This window comes from Xenopus laevis, chromosome 1L (assembly GCF_017654675.1).
Source record: "Xenopus laevis strain J_2021 chromosome 1L, Xenopus_laevis_v10.1, whole genome shotgun sequence".
NCBI classification, from domain to species: Eukaryota; Metazoa; Chordata; class Amphibia; order Anura; family Pipidae; genus Xenopus; species Xenopus laevis.
Genome location: NC_054371.1, coordinates 212,463,241 through 212,483,655, shown reverse-complemented (window position 1 = coordinate 212,483,655; position 20,415 = coordinate 212,463,241). Strand labels below are relative to the sequence as shown.

General features: G+C 38.9%; 2 protein-coding genes across 3 annotated transcripts in view; one reads left to right on the top strand and one right to left on the bottom strand.

Annotated features, from left to right (window-relative positions):
- Positions 1-5,991, top strand: part of LOC108695808 (coiled-coil domain-containing protein 152-like) — a 38,521-nt gene extending 32,530 nt beyond the window's left edge. For both annotated transcript variants that reach the window (XM_041569478.1, XM_041569473.1), the window contains 2 exons: positions 1,566-1,652; positions 5,755-5,991. In XM_041569478.1, the coding sequence (XP_041425412.1) occupies positions 1,566-1,652; positions 5,755-5,877 (210 nt within the window). In that variant the 3' untranslated portion in view covers positions 5,878-5,991. The remainder of the gene's footprint in view (positions 1-1,565; positions 1,653-5,754) is intronic.
- Positions 5,992-9,330: 3,339 nt separating this feature from the next.
- selenop1.L (selenoprotein P1 L homeolog) lies at positions 9,331-20,202 on the bottom strand. Its single transcript, NM_001199896.2, is given in 5 exon segments — positions 9,331-12,329; positions 12,983-13,100; positions 13,966-14,178; positions 16,123-16,338; positions 20,172-20,202. Coding segments are annotated over 4 exon segments (1,188 nt in total). The 5' UTR covers positions 16,326-16,338; positions 20,172-20,202; the 3' UTR covers positions 9,331-11,675.
- Between the last annotated feature and the right edge of the window lie 213 nt (positions 20,203-20,415).

Below are 20,415 nucleotides of genomic sequence, written 5' to 3'. Positions count from 1 at the left end.
AATTTATAGATGAAGCTGAAACTTCACTAAACTTAATCGTAGGATGTTGTTGATTAGCTTTATGCATCATATAATTGAATTCCATTTCATTTCCACCCCATATCACCAGTATATCGTTCAACATATCTCCAGTATTTAATTATATGGGTACGGTGTTCACCTTCCATAAATAGGGTTTTCTCAATATTTTACATAAAAATATTTGCAAATGAGGGAGCAACCACTGCCCCCATTGAGGTACCTTGCCAAAAATAGTCACCCTAAAATCTAAAACAGTTTTTTTGTAAGACCAGTGTCAGACAGTCAATGAGGAAGAAAATTAGGTGATGTGATAAGTTTGTTTCTAGTAAAGCTTCCTCTATATATTTGATACCCTCCTCCTGTGGTATAGAGGTGTAGAAGCTCGTTATGTCAATGCTACACAATAGGGCTTTATCTGATGGGAGAACAACTTCCTGTAATTTACAAAGTAAATCCATCCATAGTCCAATCCATAGTATCCTTAAGACAGGTGGGAATTTCAGAAACGAATGGTTGGAGGTATTTGTCAACAAGTTTAGAAAGAGGTTCCAGTACAGAACCAATGGCTGATATTATGGGACGTCCAGGTGGGTCCATAAGGGTTTTATGTATCTTAGGTAACAGGTATAAAACAAGGGTTTGTGGATGTTCTGCACAAATCTTTTTCTTGTTTGGAGATTACACCATTTTCATATGCTTCCTGTATTAATGCATCTCCCTGTTTTTTTATTGTGAATACTGGATCAGATGCAATTTTCTCATAATGCTCAGTGACATTTAGCTGTCTGTAAGCTTCTTCCACATATGTAAATTGATGCTCCTTACACAGCAGCTGTTCTCTGGTCTGCAGGATGGCCTGCTTATTTGACTTTACAAATCCCTAAAGAAGAGCAAATATAAAGCTTTTTGTAGACACTGTGCCTTAGCATATACAGTAGATGCTCTAAACCAGGGGTCCCCAACCTTTTTAACTGTGAGCCACATTCAAATGTAAAAAGAGTTGAGGAGCAATACAAGCATGAAAAATGTTCCTGTGGATGCCAAATAAGGACTGTGATTGGTTATTTGGTAGCCCATATGTAGACTGGCAGCCTACAGAAGGCTCTACTTGGCACTATACTTAGTTTTTATGCAATTAAAACATGCTTCCATGCCTGTAATTCAAAAATAAGGGTTGGAGAGCAACATGTTACTCACAAGCTACTGGTTGGGGATCACTGCTCTAAACCCTTATTTCAGGGGTACACATTTCATTCAGCATTCTTCATGCCATTTTATATTAAGTTCAAACTGTAGTCTAATTAAACTTATCGAAAACCAAACACAAATTTGGTTACTGAATAATGTTTTTTTTCAATAGTTTTGTTTTAATGTACCATTTAGGCAAAGTAGCAAATTAGTTATGAACCTATTTTTTATCTGGTGTATTATTATTGTCCTTTATGAATGGGCAAATATTTTATGACCAATATATTGCTTTGTCCTTTATGAATTAGCACCTATTCCTTTTGTAACGCATGTGTTCTTCTTTTATTTTTTTCCAGTTTGCTGCCAAATTGACAAAAATCCAAAATAAAAATTCCCTTTTTCATCCAGACTCTGGCACATTATCAAAGAATATCTACAGAACGGTATGTTTCCAATATAATTGATAAGTTACTAGTTACATTTTACTTATAAAATGTGGATGAGTTGGGTTTATATATTGTTAAATAGTCATTCTGTGTTTAGATGCCCCAACCAATGATATGTATTTAACAACTTTTCTTTGAATTACTTCAGCGCACTGCCAACTTTAAAGTAGATTGGTGCTTCTTTCCTCAAAGACTTCACCGCACGTCTTTAACATGAACAATTAAATCAGATGAGTGAGGAGAGCAATCCAAACAGCAGAATACCTGCTACAATGTGGTTTATTTGTAACTACAAACACAACATGTTTCGGGCCACACACGCCCTTTATCAAGTGTAACAATAAATGGAAACAAAGTGACCTTTTAATCATATCCTGTTTGAATCCCACCCCTTTGCTTCAAGGTGAAAGTTCAAAATTCAGTGTCACAGTTAAAGTGCATCCAACAGTGCTTATGAAAATTCAATATAAGACTTCTATACAAGCGAATAATATCAGCATAAAAAGTGAACATAAAAAATGGTATAACATGGCATAAAAATAGCATAAAAGACCACCCAAGTGTCTCTGCGTTATGACATAAAGAGCATGTCAAGAATCAAAAAAAGGTTCTGTGAACATTAACCAGTTCTTATTTCATGGCATATCCAAGTCCATTGCCATATCGCCAATTCCCATCCTAGAAAGAAATAAAGTAATTCACTGATATGACGCCTCAGTACTGCACAGCTAGATGCCTACCTTGGCTTAACGAAACATTTTAAGAAACATTTAAGAAGCAGACTGTATAATAGTATAATTTTTAAAGAGATAGCTGAATAGCAATTTTTTCATTAAAGTTATTTTAAAATTAAAATTACATTTAAGTTAAACCGACCCTAACACCGTTTGCAGCGTCTAGTTGCTCTACTTAGAGGACAAAAACCAGCTAATAAGTATTCGAATAGTCTTACCCTTACATACGACTAGGTTGCTGGTATTTTCTAGTAACAGGTCCTGTAATAATGAAATAATGAAAAACATGTAGTTAGCATCCAAGATAGGGTTTTAGGCTCCAAGAGTCATTTATTCCATCAGGGGTGAGGGTATTCAGCTTCTTAATCCATTTTCCCTCGAGTTGCAATAGTTTTTTTTAGCCTATTTCCCCCTCTCCTAAATGGTAAGGCTTCGTCTAAGATGCACCATTTCAATTGCATAGAGTTATGCTTACATTCTACAAAATGCCTCGATACTGGTGTATCTGTCTGTGTATTCATCTTGTAGTTTCTAATATTGCCCCTATGTTCTTGGATGCGGATTTTAATTTCCCTTTTTTGTTTGTCCCACATAACCCAAACCACATGGGCATTTAAGCAAATACACAACATGGGTGGTATTACAAGTGGCATATGTTTTTATTTTAATCTCATACCCTTTTGTGGAGTGGTTTATTGTGTTGCCTTTTATAATCGACGAGCAACAGTTACAACCAAGGCAAGGAAAGGTACCCGTTTTAGGTTTCCCAAGGAACTTGGGCTTGTGTAGCCTCGTATCAGAGGGATCGTTTTGTCCCTCTGATACGAGTATTTTCTAGAATTTTGTCTCCTTTGTAAAAGGTATATGGTAAACTGTGCAGAATACTAACAAATTAGGCAGAACCAGAAATGCACCTTTAATAATTGGAAGACTAAGATACTCATAATAAAGGTTGAATTTTAGTGGTTTTTGAGCTTTTTGAAATCAAGATTAAACTCTATTTCTCTAAAATCTAGAATGCCATGAAAGTTGCAGATATAAAAAGTACAAACAGAAAAAAGTGCAGAAAAAAATACGAATACCTCTAAAAATGTTAGTTTTTCCGACAATTACTAGCAAAAGAAAAATACAAAAAGCTCTAAAAGTCTGAATTGCTAAAAAAAAATGTCCAATAGGAATAGCGTCGGTCCATGTGAGTTATACGTTATCTTGACTGAAGAAGTTTCGTATTAGAGTTTTTTGTGGTTTTTACACTTAATGAATCTTAATGAATTTTTAGAGATTTACAAAAATATTTGAACTTGAATTTTTTGAAAAAAAATCAGAATGTTAGTAAATAGACCTTTAAGACAATGGGAAAAGACAAAAAAAGGCATCTACACTGCGAGCCATTGGAGCCATGAGTAAAGCAAAGTAAAGGCAGAAGCCTCTCCTTCCATAGGGGATGATCTTGAGATAACCACATTGAAATAAGGCAGGAGGCAAACTATATCCAACTATGTATAGGCTGTATTATATTTGTCTGTCAAATCATATTTTCTTCCCCATATTACACAAAAAAGATTACTGATAAAAACCAGACCTTCCACTTTCAGCAAACAATGAAATAGTCATAAACCATGAAGCCCTCCTAGAGGTCTGGCTTCCCAGGATTCAAAATGTGGATGTTCTAAATCATTACATTACATTCAATGCTTTTTTTAGTAGGAGGCATTGTGATATAGATTGTATTTTGCAAGGGAAAGAGAAATTGATAAAATATGATTTTAAGTCCAACCACAGATCTTTTACCCACAGGAGTTATAAAACTTGAGGTATAGATTGAAACTAGGAGACCTAAGGATTCACGGCAAAATTCATGATGGTAAAACTTTCCCTTTAACCTACAAAACCACAGAGGCCAGAAAGAAGAAGAAATGTGGGACAAATAAAAGGATGCATGGAAGTATTCACACTCATGATGTTCTCTTATCATATATATTATTACATTGTATAAATAGCTAAGGCTTAAAGCCAAACTACTCCTCCATAAGCATGTCATGTTTCAAAGCTCACTCAAATATGCAATTATTTCAGTTTAAATGTCTCTTAACATTTCTTCCGAGCAAAGTTAACCCACTTCATATGAGCATAGTTTGCTGAAAAATCACAAGCACATGTCTCTCACCCAACTCCAGGAAAAATACCAGCCTCCTCAAGAAGAAATCTACTGAGCTGCTCAAATATAACATTATGTAAACCAGCAAGCTGAACAATGTGAACATAAAGCTATCACTAGCATCCAGTTTTGAAATGTTTTGCATGCAATCTCCACTTGCACCTGGTCTTATTATCTTAATATACAAAATACTGAACCAACCCATTCAAAATAACGCAAAACTCCTCTATATGCAAAAATGGGAAACAGACCTGGAAGCAACACTTACTACAAAACAGTGGTCACTCTGCAGCCTGACTGCCAACAAAGGCAGCACCTGCATCTCAATCTGGGAAACCTCTATAAAGGTACTACACAGAACATACCTGGTACCAGCTAGACTTCATAAAATATACCCAACTAGCGATCCACATTGTTTTAGAGGATGCCCGGATGCAGGAAAAATTAAACATATATGGTGGTCCTGTGAAGTGGTATCAGACTTTTGGGACTCAGTAACCAATCTCCTCTCAAGAGTGCTCGACACTGACCTTCCCAAAGACCCATTCACAGTATTATTAGGGAGAAACCCCAACAAGTTCTCCAACACAGCGCACAGGCTGAGCCAACATATAATAATGGCAGCCAGACTGATAATACAAAGTCACTGGAAAAAAACCTCACTGCCTCTTGCTACTCTGAAAGCAAAAATAATACACATCGCAACCAATGAGAAACTAACCCATTTTCTAAAAGTGTTTATGGAAGCATACAACAAAATCTGGCCTCAATGGCTAGCACATGAAAAAGACCCTCGACTCGTCATAGCGCTACATGTACGAAACAAGTTATGGCAGAAGGAAGATGCACACCCCCTCTTAACACCCCCAATATCGGTATGAACTCCAGCAGATCCCCCAAATTAACAAGTCAAATTAACTTCCCAGTCGCTACTTACCAGATATTGTAGAAGTAGAGAACCTGATTCTCAATCATAATGCCTGAATCTTAATGTTGTTCCTGTTGATCCCCCTCTTATCCCCCTTTTTCCCTCCTGTACCCCCCTTTCCCTCCTGTACCCCCTTTTCCCTCCTGTACCCCCTTTTTATTTTTTTTGTATTTTAAGCAATGTGATGTGATAACTGTTAAAAAAAAAAAATCACAAGCACAAAGCTGAAATATTTGCTTGGGTGAGATCATGCCCTTACTGCTTCTTGTTTTCCCATAGAAACTCCAGCATTTGCAAGAGGAGAAAAACAAAGTAATTGAATCCCTGCGGAGCAAAATCAAGGATTTGGAGCAACAAACCAGCAGTGGAAGTGATTCTCGCTTGAAGCGACGTCGGCTTTAAAGTCAGATGCAACAAAGCAAGTAAAAGCGATACTGACGTTCAGGGGCGTAACTATAGAGGAAGCAGACCCTGCGCCTGCAGGGGGGCCCAGGAGGTATAGGGGCCCCACGAGGCCCTAATTCATTTACAGTTTCAATAAATATTGGTAAAACAAGTCAATTGCTAAAAATTTTGGGGGCCTGAAAAATAATTTGCTGTGGGGCCCAGTAATATCTAGTTACACCACTGGACACGTTTCTATAAAAATCATAGGAACGTGTCAGTATCAAGTAATTGCTGCACCCAAATATTTTCCCTGAAAGTCCCCCTCAATGCCGCCCCCAGCCCCACGAACCTGCTTTGACCTGACCCTCCGACACTGCAAAAGGACCTTCGGTGTAGTTTCAGTGACGCTGGGCTGGGGGTGGAGCGATCCTTCCATAGGCTAACTACGAATGAAAACAGGACTTCAGCCTAACAAAGGATTCGCCCCAGCCCAGCGTCACGGAAGCAAGGCAGAAGATCCGTTAGTAGTGTGAGTGGGTCAGCTGTGCAAAGATTTGCGGGGCTGGGGGGGCGGCTTTCAGGGAAAATATTCCGGGTGCAGCAACTTCTTGGTACTGAAACATTTCTATGATTTTTATAGGGACGTGTCAGTATCGCTTTAATATGTTTGCCTGTTTAATAATATTACGGCTGCGTTTTCTTCTTTAAAATACATATTATAGGTCTGTTGAATGGTTGCATTACCAAATACTTTTATTTTGATGTATGTTTTGGAATTCTTAGACAATCTGGTTTCAAATAACTCAACATTCCCAATCAGGACATTTTAGGCCAAGTCAACAAGCTCTCCCAGCCACGCCCAGTTTCACTTAACCACTCCCATAATTCATTCCAATTCCACATTTTAGGTCCAATGCCCCATTTTAGGTCTGCAGATCAGGACTGTCATGCCGGAATCAGGCCTGGATTTACATACCGGGTGCCCAGAGGAAGGCTCTGCTTGTGGCCGTGCTCCGCCCTCTGTCCCGGTCTACCTCCCCTTCCTGCATGTTGGCACAGCACTGGAGACGTGTGGGAAATTTGCAAATCTCCCGTGCGTCTCCAGTGCTCATAAATAGGTGGCTGAGCGGAATGCCCAACCTAGGCCCAGGTTTTGTGGCCTTGCCACAATCTGTCTTTGGCTGGAATATACAATTGGGAGGTAGTTTATAATTGTGTGGATTTCTATTTGTGGATTATATTGTTGTTCATCTGAGTTTGGCATTTAAACTGCTTCTATGGGCCCTAGAAATCAAGTAGTAAGTTAAATAATGTACTGTATAGGACAATAAATGAAAGAGGCTCTGAATTCAACCATCAAATATAACAAGAAGATTACTTTGGAATCTGGTGCAATTTTTTGCTAAACTAGGAACACTTAAAGCAAGTAGTAAGTACAGGCCCAACATGGTATTGTGCTCATTGGCACTAGGGTGAGCAAAGGTGCATCCAAGAGCACAGCCACATACAACCCCAGCCTGCCCCCCCCCATGAATACAGTGCTGCCAAATATAGGCAAGGCTGTTTGAAGCAAAAGTGCTAAATTATTGCTCTATTCTGGTTTATATTCAGGCAAAATAAATATGTTCCTATATAACAAACCAGTGCTGTCACACATTTTCCAAATAATGGGTCAAACAATAAAGCAACCAATGAAGCTGCTATTGAGGCCAGAGTTGATTCAAATTAAAATGATGTTCAAATATGGGGTCAAACTGACCCAGCAAAAAATTGGAAAAACCTGGTGGGACCCCACTGTCAAACAGCTTGCCAGCTACAGTCAGTTGTTCTTTGGTCCCCCGCAACTCAAACGCACATGTTCATTTCTTGTACAAGCAATGGTGGCTGCAGTCAGAGGAGCCTGGGCACACATCACCGCAGAGTGCTTCAGTGACGGAGACATAGGGGCAAATTCCCTAACTGGTGAAATTTCCCCATCGCATCACTTCGCCAGGCGTAAATTCACTAGGACAACACCAATTCCCTAAAGTGCGAAGTTGCATCCAGGGCAGGGAACGCTGGCGAATTTTCCCAATCAAAGCAAAGATGCACTAGCATTACCTAATTTGCATACGGCGGGAAATGATGAAGTTACATGGACGTATATGTTGCAGCAAAAACATTACATTACAAACCTTAATAAATAAAATAAGAGTTGTTATAATGCCCTACACATGAGCCCACTGTATATTTTATGTTCCATATGTTAGAAAATGGAGGGGGAACCCAGTTACCCAAAAAATAATTTACGGACCTTTGTAGGCTATCACTCAGAAAAAAGATAAAGACACCAGCGTTTTTTGTGACTTTTTTGCACTAAAAATTGAGGTAGTCCTATGCACTCTATTGCACTTCACCTGGTCTGAGCTGGCGAAGGCAAGTCTGGCGAATGAGGTAACGTTCGGTAAAATCCACATCTTAGTGAATTTGAGGAGTCATGTCCCTTCGACAACCCTAGTGTCTATCTCCTTCGCTAGCGAAGTGACGCTTGCGCCCTTTAGGAAATCGGTGAAGTTAAGAAATGTTGGCGTTAGTCACTTCACCCTTTAGGGAGTCTGCCCCCAAGTAGGGAAAGACGTGAGAGAGCAGACAAAGCACTGGCATCTGATACAGAAAGGTTTTGCACAATTGGCCAGTGACTCGATTTTTGCTTTTCTGTTGGACTCCTAGCATTCAAAACATTTGATTTGTTTGCTTTCCATCTGACCTGTGAGCAAATTTGCCTGGGGGGGTTTGTGTGCAAGCAGCAGTGCATGATCTACCTCCATGGACTGTATGTACCTGCCCGCCACTAACTTCCTAAACTACCAGCTAATTCTACTACTACTGCTGAAACGACTTACTATGCATTTCTCTCCATGCTGCTCCCACAGTCAGTCATTTCTCTTGTAGCCGGCATGGTTGGTCCTTTCTAGTTGCCCTACCTACCTTCATTTTTGTTTGGGGTTACGGGTGTGCTTATTGTCTGTTTCTGCAATGATCTTACGAACATACCTGGGGATAATATGCTCATCCATTTTTTTGCAGTGGTCTTAGAGACATGTTAATGCAGTGATCTTATTGGTATGTCTAGGGTTAACATGGCATTATCATTTTTTACTGATCTTACTGGCATGCCTGGGATTTCCTGCAGTGATCAAACTCACATATAGGGGTAACCATTGTTAATGAAAGTACCAAAAGGGAAGTTGCCTAAAATCTAAACTTCACTTTGATCCAGGCCTTTATTTTGCACTGTTCCATATACATAGTGGGGGAAGGGGGCACAGTGGGTGCGCTTTTGTGTTTTCTGGTGGGCTCCAAGTATCACAGTCCAACACTGATCATACAAATAACAGTTGCAGGTCAGGTGAGAACAAGAACTATCCCACATGCCTCCTACTGGACAGAAATACGATTAGTCACATTAATATAAAGACAAGCAGACTATTCATTTTCATAGAATTTTATTGTTTAGAAATATACCCTCTCACTTGACTTTCCATACTGCACTGATGCTACGTAGCAATGCCATACAGGTTTATTCAGGTTATATAGGAGTTTGTTTCCCTAGAAACCATCATTGATTATGGCATTTACTAACAATGCAGCCCATCATCAAAGAACTTCCAAATACTTCTCTAAAAGCACTACAAAAGGTTCATACACACACACACAAGGAATCAACAGTAATATCAGAACTGAATTAATTACAAATGTAAAACAAGTTAATAACAAAAGCGAAGCACCTGCGATCTTGGGCAGGAATGAGATGACTTAAAGGAACACTAACATCAAAAAATGGAAGTGTTTTAAAGGAATGACAAAATAATATACTGTTGCCATGCACTGGTAAAACTGATATGTTTGCTTCAGAAACTCTACTATAGTTTATATAAACAAGCTGCTGTGTAGCCATGGGGGCAGCCATTCAAAGCCTAAAAAGGAGAAATGGCACAGGATACACAGCAGATAACAGATAAGCTCTGTAGTATACAATGGGATTCTTCAGAACTTATCTGTTATCTACTGTGTATCCTGTGCTTGAATGGCTGCCCCGATGGCTACACAGCAGTTTGTTTATATAAACTATAGTAGTGTTTCTGAAGCAAACACACCAGTTTACCAATGCAGGACAACAGTACATTATATTGTCATTCCTTTAAAACACTTTAATTTTTTGGTGTTACTGTTCCTTTAACAGTGGAGCTCCAGCTATTGACAAACTCAGCTTCCAGCAACCGGGAGTTAAGACTGTCAATAACTGGAGCCCCGTATTCCCATATTAAGTCACCAGAGAACACACTATTCAGTCTAAGTTGTTCTAACGCTATCTTGTGTTCTCAACGATAGAAACGATTATTTTGCAATAGAAAAAAAAAACTTCTCCCGCTATTCACCAGTTTCTGTTTGCCGGACTCAGACAGAGGCCCCTATTTTCTAGTTTCTGCTTCTGCCGTCATGAACGCAAGCAGCGAATCAAGTGATGAACAAGAGAGGCACCGTACGCTGCATTCTCACGAGCCATGGATGTTAAAAAAAGCTCTGTTGGTCAGGCCTGCTTTAACTATTTAATGCCCAGGTATCAGCAACTCATTGCTCAGCAATCAATCGCTCCACTCCTCGGCAGTTAAACAGTTAAATAATGATGTTAGGAGAAATGTGCATTACAGTCTGATGGATTAGCAGCCCATTTCTACTAGCCGTTTTTCTGCCACAAGGGAGTCACAAAAGTGATGAGAGTTACTCATCAACCAATCAGCAGTTAGCTCTGATTACATAGCTGCAATAAAGCTGATGAAAGGTAAATTGTGATTGGTTGCTATGGGGTCTATGACTTCTCTTTTGATTGCTGGAGTGTAGTGGTTACTGCAGTGGTCTTAAAGGACAAGGCAAGCCCCCTAAACACGCCCGCACCAATTAGTTGTTACCCATCTGAATTGCTATGGTTTTTTTTCACAAAAGCTCTTACTTTATTGGAAATCAGAAGCTGAGCACTTCCTCAAATTACGGCCGCCATATTTGATTCGGTGACATCACACAATTACTTCAGTGCATGAGCAAGCTTTAGCCGGGGTTCAGTGCGCAGGCTCGCAGTCTTAGGGGTATATTTATCACAGAGTGAAGTTAGAGATCGCCACAATCCTCTAGAGTGAAATTCCTCCACTATCCATTCATTTCTACAGGATATTGAAAGGTGTATTTATCAAAGAATGAACTTTCACCCAATGAAAAATACTCTTTTTAAAAATCCCATACAAATGAATGGATAGTGGAGGAATTTCACTCTAGAGGTCTGTGCCAATAAAATATACCCCTTGGTCTTTCTGCAGAATGTGGAATTGTGGGAAAGTGAACTCGTACAGCTTGCTGATTTTTTTTTAAGATTTTAAGAGAATGGCAGTGCTGCGAGAGAATGGTGCCTTGCTGAGAAAACCTTTAGCACTTTTTGGCTTCTGTAGAAGTAGGCTTCTCGTATAAAATGTTACTTGGGGCTGCCATGCCCTTTAAGAACATGTATGTATTTAATGGAATGCTCTTTGTTTATTTCTGCAGTGATCTTACTTGGATGTCTAGGGTTAATATGCACTTTATCCATTTTTTTTTTTTAAATAATGAGCATATCCAACTTGTGGTCTCCAAATGTTACTGCACTACACCTGTGAGCTGTAAATTGACACCTTGTGGCAGTAAACTACTTAGTAAAAAAAAAAAATGAGCTGGACAACAACTAAAACGTAGTCTTAATTTATGTAATGCACACCTAGGGCACTGAATTCTAACTTCCTAACAGTTTACATTAGGAATCGTCAGAGTTCCTTTCATTGTCAGTTTTCTGCCTCCTGGGGTCAGGCTCAGGGGGCATTGGTCTCTGACTCAGTGTCTAGCTCTGGAAGGCCTGTGCTATGTGAGTGTCAAGCAGCGGCAGACAGACGTCACTGTCAGGATTCAGAGAGACTGTCCGACAGCAGCTCTTGTCACTGTCAGGAAGCCGGCAGAGCCTCCTGGCAGCGTCAAGCCACTTCATTTTGTGCTATTTCAAATGAGAGCTGTCGTCAGTGTCAGCATCAGCTGTTAAATGCTTTCCCTGCATCCTCCCTCCATTCTCACAAATACTGTTTCTTTCAGCTTTTAGCCTTTTTTCAAGGCTGTAGAGCTAATACTGGAACGTCTGCCTCCCTTTGTGGGACAAATACAACCTCACTCTGTGGTACAACACTTTGACCCTGCCCATTATGACTGCCAGCCCTATTGTTAGTTTGGAAGGCGTCAACTTCGGCCGCTTGGCCACCTTCATTGTTATGATGTCGGTGTCTGTGCCCGCTGTGCTTAGGGCGGTGATGTCTATGGTGATTCCTGTGAGGTCTTGGTCTCTCCACCTTCTCTTCAACTGGTTTCTCTTGCTCCGGCTGCTCTTCTGGTTTCTTGCAAACATCGGCATCTGGAATCTATAAGGAATATTAACCAAACCATTTAATACTTGTTTTGTCAACAGCCTCCATGGGGGGGGGAGCATTCCTGCTGGGGGAGATCAGGAGGCACTACTTAAAGGAACAGTTGAGTGTAAAAATACTGGGTAAATAGAAATGTTTTTTATTTTGCACAGCCTAACATTGTTAGTTAGCCAAAAATGTAACAGATGTGTAAAGTAATAGCCAGAACACTACTTCCTGCTTTGCAGCTCTCTAACATCTTAGCCAGCCACTTGAAGGGGGGCCACATGGGACAAAACTGTTCAGTTAGTTTGCTTTCCTTCAGTTAGTATCCTTAGCATGCAGATCAGATTCAAAAGCAAACTAACTGAACAGTTATGTCCCATAAGACCCCTATTCAAGTCACTAATTGGTTACTTCAGAAATCCACTCACTCCAGGCCCCGCCTCCAGTCATTGATTGGCTACTTCAGTCATCCGTTCACTCCAGCTTTTATTGATTACATTTTTGACTAACTATATTAGAAACATTTGTTATTTTACCCAGTTTTTATTTTCATACTGAACTGTTCCTTTAAGTTACAAAGGACTACTCTTCAGGGAAAGTGAAAACTATACAACTCATAACTAGGACTTTAGTCATCACGTAGAAAACGTTTACGAACATACCTTGTGTTCGCATTCCCCGCATTTATCTCCACAATAGGCAATTCTTACGGCTTCTTCAACGTAAGGGAAATGTAAAAGCGAATACGGTAGTTCCAGATGTTGCACCAAACGTCCGCACCTTTAGCAGGAGGAAAAACAGAGGCATTAATGTGTATCTTTTATAACCACCATTACAGGTAGTACAATGTATTGCAGCTGTAAAAGATACAGTCAAGATTTAACCTTGTAAGTGAAAGAAAAATATCACGGATGAATATATATTAAAGGGATTCTGTCATGATTTTTATTTCTAAATTAACAGTTTTTACTCCAAATGATTCACTCTACAAATATAAAATTTCATTCCTGAACCAGCAAGTGTATTTTTTTTAAGTTGTAATATTGGTGTGTAGGCAGCAATCTCAGGTCATTTTGCCTGGTCATGTGCTTTCAGAAAGAGCCAGCACTTTAGGAGGGAACTGCTTTCTGGCAGGCTGTTGTTTCTCCTACTCAATGTAACTGAATGTGTCGCAGTGGGACCTGGATTTTACTATTGAGTGCTGTTCTTAGATCTACCAGGCAGCTGTTATCTTGTGTTAGGGAGCTGCTATCTGGTTAGCTTCCCATTGTTCTGTTGTTAGGCTGCTGGGGGGGAGGGGGGTGATATCACTCCAACTTGCAGTACAGCAGTAAAGAGTGACTGAAGTTTATCAAAGCACAATTCACATGACATGGGGGCAGCTGGGAAATTGACAATATGTCTAGCCCCATGTTAGATTTCAAAATTAAATTATAAAAAAATCTGTTTGTTCTTTTGAGAAATGGATTTCAGTGCAATTGCATTTTGAATATTTTTTTTTCCATGACAGTATCCCTTTAAAGCTCCACCTCCTTAGCAACTGCTTAACTGAAATGATGGAGAGACAGAACACCCATGCAGTACACAGTGAAGCTTATTTTAGTTGGCAAGCTTAAAACAAACCACTGCTTACTCGCACACTAACCTGTCATATATGAAAAAATCATCCTTGTCTCCCTTCAGTAAGCTCCAGACATCAGGCTGGTTTTCCTCCTGCTGATACACTGGAATGTGCTCGGAGACTTTCGACTTCAGCAGGTCGTACTTTGCCCGAGAATGTCTCCCTTGGTGATTGACCACAACATAGGATATACCCACCAATTTCTCCTTCTCCAGTTTCAACCGCAGATCCTCCAACCTGAAACCCAAACAGTGATGTCTAAAATCAAATTTACATTACACAAGGAATATGAAGTGTATTGCTTTGCTAGGGAGCTAGACGGTTCTCTGCTACACAGCAACTTAGCATCTGGCAAGGGGAGGCCGCATATAGAATGGCAATATTAAGCCCCCGGAGAATTCATACATGTAGGGCCCCTTTCACAGACATTATATGCTATCATCAAAAGAGTTTCTTTAAAGAGACTCACCACGTATATGAGGAAGATCAGGTGCTCTGCCCAGAGCCTTCAGCTTGAGGGAGCGGACATCACCGTATTGTTTGTAGGGTAGGAACTCGAAGCAGATCCTCCCGGCAGTTGTCGTTAAAAAGTATTTACTGAAGTCCAAGTATGGATTACGCATTTCGTGTTCTAACAACACTTAGGGGTTTATTTATGAAGGTCCGAATTTTTCTAAGTATTTCTATTTTCATTAAAAAAAGTCCGAAAAAATTGGGTCGTCCAAAAATCAGATAACTTTGGAGCTTTGCCCAAAAAGTACAAATTTTCCGTACTTTTCCAAAAATTTGTATTTATTTTTTTTTAGTCCGAAAGCTATGAATTATTCGAATTTCTTATAATAAATAACCCCCATAATCATCAGTAGCCTATGATTAAGGGGCAGATTTATCAAAGGTCGAGGTGAAATTTTGAATTCAAAAAATTAAAATGTTGAGCTATTTTTTGTGTACGACTAGGGAATAGTCCAAATTCGATTCAAATTTGAAAATTCTAATACCGAAATTCATGTACTCTTTAAAAATTCTACTTCAACCATTCGCCATTTAAAACCTGCTGAATTGCTGTTTTAGCCTATGGAGGACCTCCTAGAACCTATATGGAGTCAATTGGTGGACTTTGAAAAATAAACTTTTTTTTGGGAAAAACTTTGATTCGAATTAGATCGAATGCGCTATTACTTCGATTCGTATGATTCGAAATTGGCCAAATACGGACCTATTCGATTGAAAACGGACCTATTCCGCCAAAATAAGAAATCTCGAAAAATTTGACTCTTGCTAAATATGCCCCTAAGTGTTGTGAACACAAAACACTAAGGCTGTAATCTATACTTGTACTTCAATGTAGCCTATGATTAAGGGTTGGGAGAACACGAAAACGCACAAGGCTGTAATCCATGCTTGTACTTGAATAAATACTTTTTAACTATAACCGCCTGGAGGATCTGCTCTTTGAGTGCCTACCCTAAAAGCATTACAGTGATGTGCATTATATGCCACTTTTTAGATTTAGCAAAAGGGGCATGAACTGCCAAAAATAATGGGTAAGTGCACGGCATGCCAAGAAACTTCTGCTCCCTGCTACAGCTGTCTTAAAACATAATTCAGAGCTTTCTGGATAAGGGCTTTCCGGATAATGGATCCATTACCTGTGCAGGTATTGGACCTATTATTCAGAATGCTCAGGACCTGGGGTTTTCTGGATAAGGGATCTTTCTGTAATTTGGACCTTCATACCGAAAGTCTACTAGAAAATCATGTAAACCCAATAGACTGGTTATGCTTCCAATAAGGATCAATTATATCTTTGTTTGGATCAAGTACAAGGTACCATTTTATTATTACAAAGAATAAGGAAAACATTTATAAAAAATTTGTATTATTTGGATAAAATGGAGTCTATGCGCGATGGCCTTTCCGTAATTCAGAGCTTTCTGGATAAAGGATCCCATACCTGTATTGTAATTCTCTAAAAAGTTTCCTGATCATATACAGGCACAATGCCAAAGACTTTAAGGCCATGGAACTCCAAGGTGACTTGGAATATACTCTTGAGTAATGTGGCACTAATTATAACTGATGGCATCACTAAGCACGGTTTGTAAGGATATTTTTTTACAGCTTTTTTCTAAGGAATAATAATATATATGAGGCTCTAGGGTGTTGTAAACAAACACATACCTGGAAGCCTGCAGCAGGCACAGATATCAGCTGGCCTGAAGAAGGGCCACCACCGTGACTTTCCCAGCGGATTGAATCATTGGATTCTGGTCTCCAATGCTCCAGTCTGGCGGTTGTTTACACCGCGATCGATGGCCCTGGCTCTCTGCCCCTCCCCAAGGGAGAAGGCAAAGAGCCAGGGCAAGAGCAAAGCCCTTCCACATGGCGAAAGGAAGACTATGGTGCAAAAAAAAAAAAAACAACATGAGTATCTTCATTAACGCAAACAAAAGAAATACAGCGGTGTGCCATAGTTTCTCTAATATATAATAAGATATTGCTTCGTATTATTACACCACATAGATAGCTTATATACCTGCAGGGAATACACCTATTACTGTATTTTAACAATTATGAAATATTTCCAAATAACACAGTTTCATATTCATGTTAAAGGGGGTTGTTCAACTTTAAATGTATTTTAATATGATGAGAGAGAGTGATATTCTTAAACAATTTGCAATGGGTTTTCATTTTTTTATTAGTTGTGTTTTTTTTTTTTAGTTATTTAGCTTTTTATTCAGCAGCTCTCCAGTTTGCAATGTCAGCAATCTGGTTGCTAGGGCCCATATTACCCTAGCAACCATGCATTTATTTGAAAAGGAGTCTGGAATATGAATAGGAGAGGCCTAAACAGAAAGATAAGTAATAAAAAGTAGCAATAACAATACATTTGTAGCCTTACAGAGCATTTTTTAGATGGGGTCGGTGACCCCCATTTGAAAGCTGGGAAGAGTCAGAAGAAGGCAAATAATTAAAAAATGAAGACTACCTAGAATCAGCCATTCTATAACAAAGGGGCATTTTTATTATTCTATGTTAAATGAAGATAGCCGAAAAAAAACGGTGTAAAATATTGCATGGTGTGTGTAATTTACGCCATGCTAATGCCAGATTTGCCACCGTTATTTCACATAGAAAATCACCAAGAAAAAAAACACATAAAAATAAAAGTAGAACTCATCTAGATGCTAAACTGTTAAAAATCTCTTCCCAGCACAATCAGTTTTGTAAAGACAGTAAATTCCACAGAAGCTTTGTGCAGAGATCAATCCATGAAGTCCCCTCAGTGTCCCAATACCTTCAGCCTGTAAATGTCATTGCTCGGTGACATATGGGACAAATATTTCTCTAGCCAGAATTTCACAAAGCAATCCTTACCAGTCACTAATGAAAGCAATTCTTAACTCTGAAACGCCTTATCTTATGATAATGGGGGATGTCTATTTATTTTTCTGAAGAATGTCAATATAAATCCCATTACTGTGAAACTGATTACACTGTAGGGCTGGAGATAAGAAGAACTTGCTGGTGGAATTCAGTTTAAAGGGATACTGTCATGGCAAAACGTTTTTTTTTCCTCAAAACGCATCAGTTAATAGTGCTGATCCAGCCAAATTCCGCACTGAAATCCGTTTCTTAAAAGAGCAAACAGATTTTTTTATATTTAATATTGAAATCTGACATGGGGCTAGACATATTGTTAGTTTCCCAGCTGCACTCAATCATGTGACTTGTGCACTGATAAACTTCAGTCACTCTTTACTGCAAGTTGGTGTGATATCACCAGAACAATGGGAAGGTAACCGGATAACAGCTCCCTAATACAAGATAACAGCTCCCTGGTAGGTTTAAGAACAACACTCAATAGTAAAATCCAGGTCCCAATGTGACATATTCAGTTACATTGAGTAGGAGAAACAACAGTCTGCCAGAAAGCAATTCCATCCTAAAGTGCTGACTCTTTCTGAAAGCACATGACCAGGCAAAATGACCTGAGATCCTGCCTACACACCAGTATTATAAATTAAAAAAAAAAATTACACTTGCTGGTTCAGGAATGAAATTTTACATGGCAGAGTGTACTATTTGTAATTTAGAGATAAAAATGACACCATAAAAACCATTACAGAATCTCACAGACCTTAGAGAAAAATGCACCAGAATATGTATAAACACAAACGCTTCTAAAATCATATATTTGTACTGCAGCACCCCTTTATTACAAAGGTTAAACACAAACATATAACCTTAAAGGGGTGCTTTACCTTTAAGTAAAAAAAAAAATTCTAAGCAATTTTTCAGTTGGTCTTCATTATTTATCTTTTTATAGTTTTAGAACTATTTGCCTTCTACTTTTGACCTTTTCCAGCTTTCAAATGGAGGTCGCTGCTCTGTGAGGCTAAAATTTTATTATCGCTACTTTTTTTTTATTAATCATCTTGTTATTCACCCCTCTCCTATACATATTCCAGCTTCTCATTTAAACCAATGCCTGGTTGCTAAGGTAATGTAGACCCTAGCAACCAGATAGCTGCATAATAAAAAGCTAAACAAGGTAAACACTACAAATAAAAAAAGATTAAAACGAACTGCAAATTGTCTCAGAATATCACTCTCTACATCCTACTAACAGTTAATTTAAAGGTGAACAACCAACTATCATAAACACAAGCAGTGACGGAAACTATCTCCGCGGTACACCAAACAGCAAGGATCCTGGGAATGTTTTTTTTAACACACCCGATACACAGATAGTCTCCTGCTGTGTTTTAAAGCACAGTTACCAGTATTTTGTGCAACTAAGTTGCTGCAAGTGATTGACAACTACAGCATGTGCTGTAATTGCTGCAGCTCTAAAAAGAGTAAACAAGTACATTGGTTAGAATCATTATGTAGTTCCTGTTTGTGCTACTAATTTGGGATCCTTCTGCGTATGGCACATGATTATTATTATTAAGCAATGTCAGTGTGCAGACCAGTGTTCTCTCCTAATGCTGCATCATAATTTTAGCATGTTCCATACACAAATGAATAAGATGTCGCCGTAGATTGTGTTTGCTGCCAATAATACTAACCTTGTGCAGATTTCAGAAATCAATGAAATCTCTTGTATGTAATTACCATAATACAAGAAAAGAAAAAAAAACACAACACTACAACATCTTTGTATCTTTAAGACTCCACTGAGAACAGAGGAGAAACAAAATTTGCTACTTACAATCAATATTGTGTTCTGCTTGATAAAAAGTAGCAAAGTATAGTTCAGTGCAATAAATGCTACATCTACCATGGCAACATTTACATGGTACTTGGAAGTATCTATCTATCTATCTATATATATATATTCCACCGAAGTAGCCAGCACTCTCGATAAATGGTTTATGTTGCCTGGGTGCAGTATCTAAAATTCAAATATATAACCGGCAAGAACTATTTATAATAAAATTATATAATAAAATATTATATATATATATATATATATATATATATATATATATATATATATATATATATATATATATATATATATATATATATATATATATATATATATATATATATGGTTTATTTAAAGCCCTATATTGTAATGGTAGCGCAGCTAATAGTTTGCAATGTAAGGGCTCTTACACATGAGCGTTCTGACCTGCGTCCCCCTGCGTTCCGTTTTTTGGCGTTCAGGCCGCAGGGGAGCGCAGGAATAGACGCAAGTCATTATTTGAAATGGGGCTGTACTCACTCAGGCGCGTGTAGGCGCCGAACGCAGGAAAAATGCAGCATGTTGCGTCTGAACCTGCGTTCGGCGCCTACACGCGCCTGAGTGAGTACAGCCCCATTTGAAATAATGACTTGCGTCTATTCCTGCGCTCCCCTGCGGCTGAACGCCAAAAAACGGAACGCAGGGGAGCGCAGGTCAGAACGCTCATGTGTAAGAGCCCTAAAGGAGCTGCAGCTGAAAACACAGTTGAGAGTTATCAGATACTGGTCGATCAATATCCCACCTGCTCTGACATTCCTTAAAATCAATACGGATTTAATTAGCAGGCTCAGGAAGATGAGCAACTACTTTTCCATAGGAAATGCTCAGAAAGAGAAAAAGGAAAGAATATATATATATATATTTATATATATATATATATATATATATATATATATATATATATATATATAAAGTTTAGGCAGGAGGACACTATGCTATATAGTAATCAGGAAGGAAATTGATTTCTTACACTGCCCCTGGTTCTCTGCAGGCTGCTCTATTCTGCAGCAGGCGCCTCTTCCTATTTATACTCAGCTTGTTTATCACTCTGCTCACTGCTACAAAGTCCAGCTTAGCCATGTAAAACAGCCCTGTAAAAATAGTGGTCTCATCTAGCAGCACCATGAGGGGGGGAAATCCAAGACATGCCTCAATAATTGCACCCTATATCCCCTGAATGGATCCTGGAAAGAGTTTGGATGATTTGTTTTAGA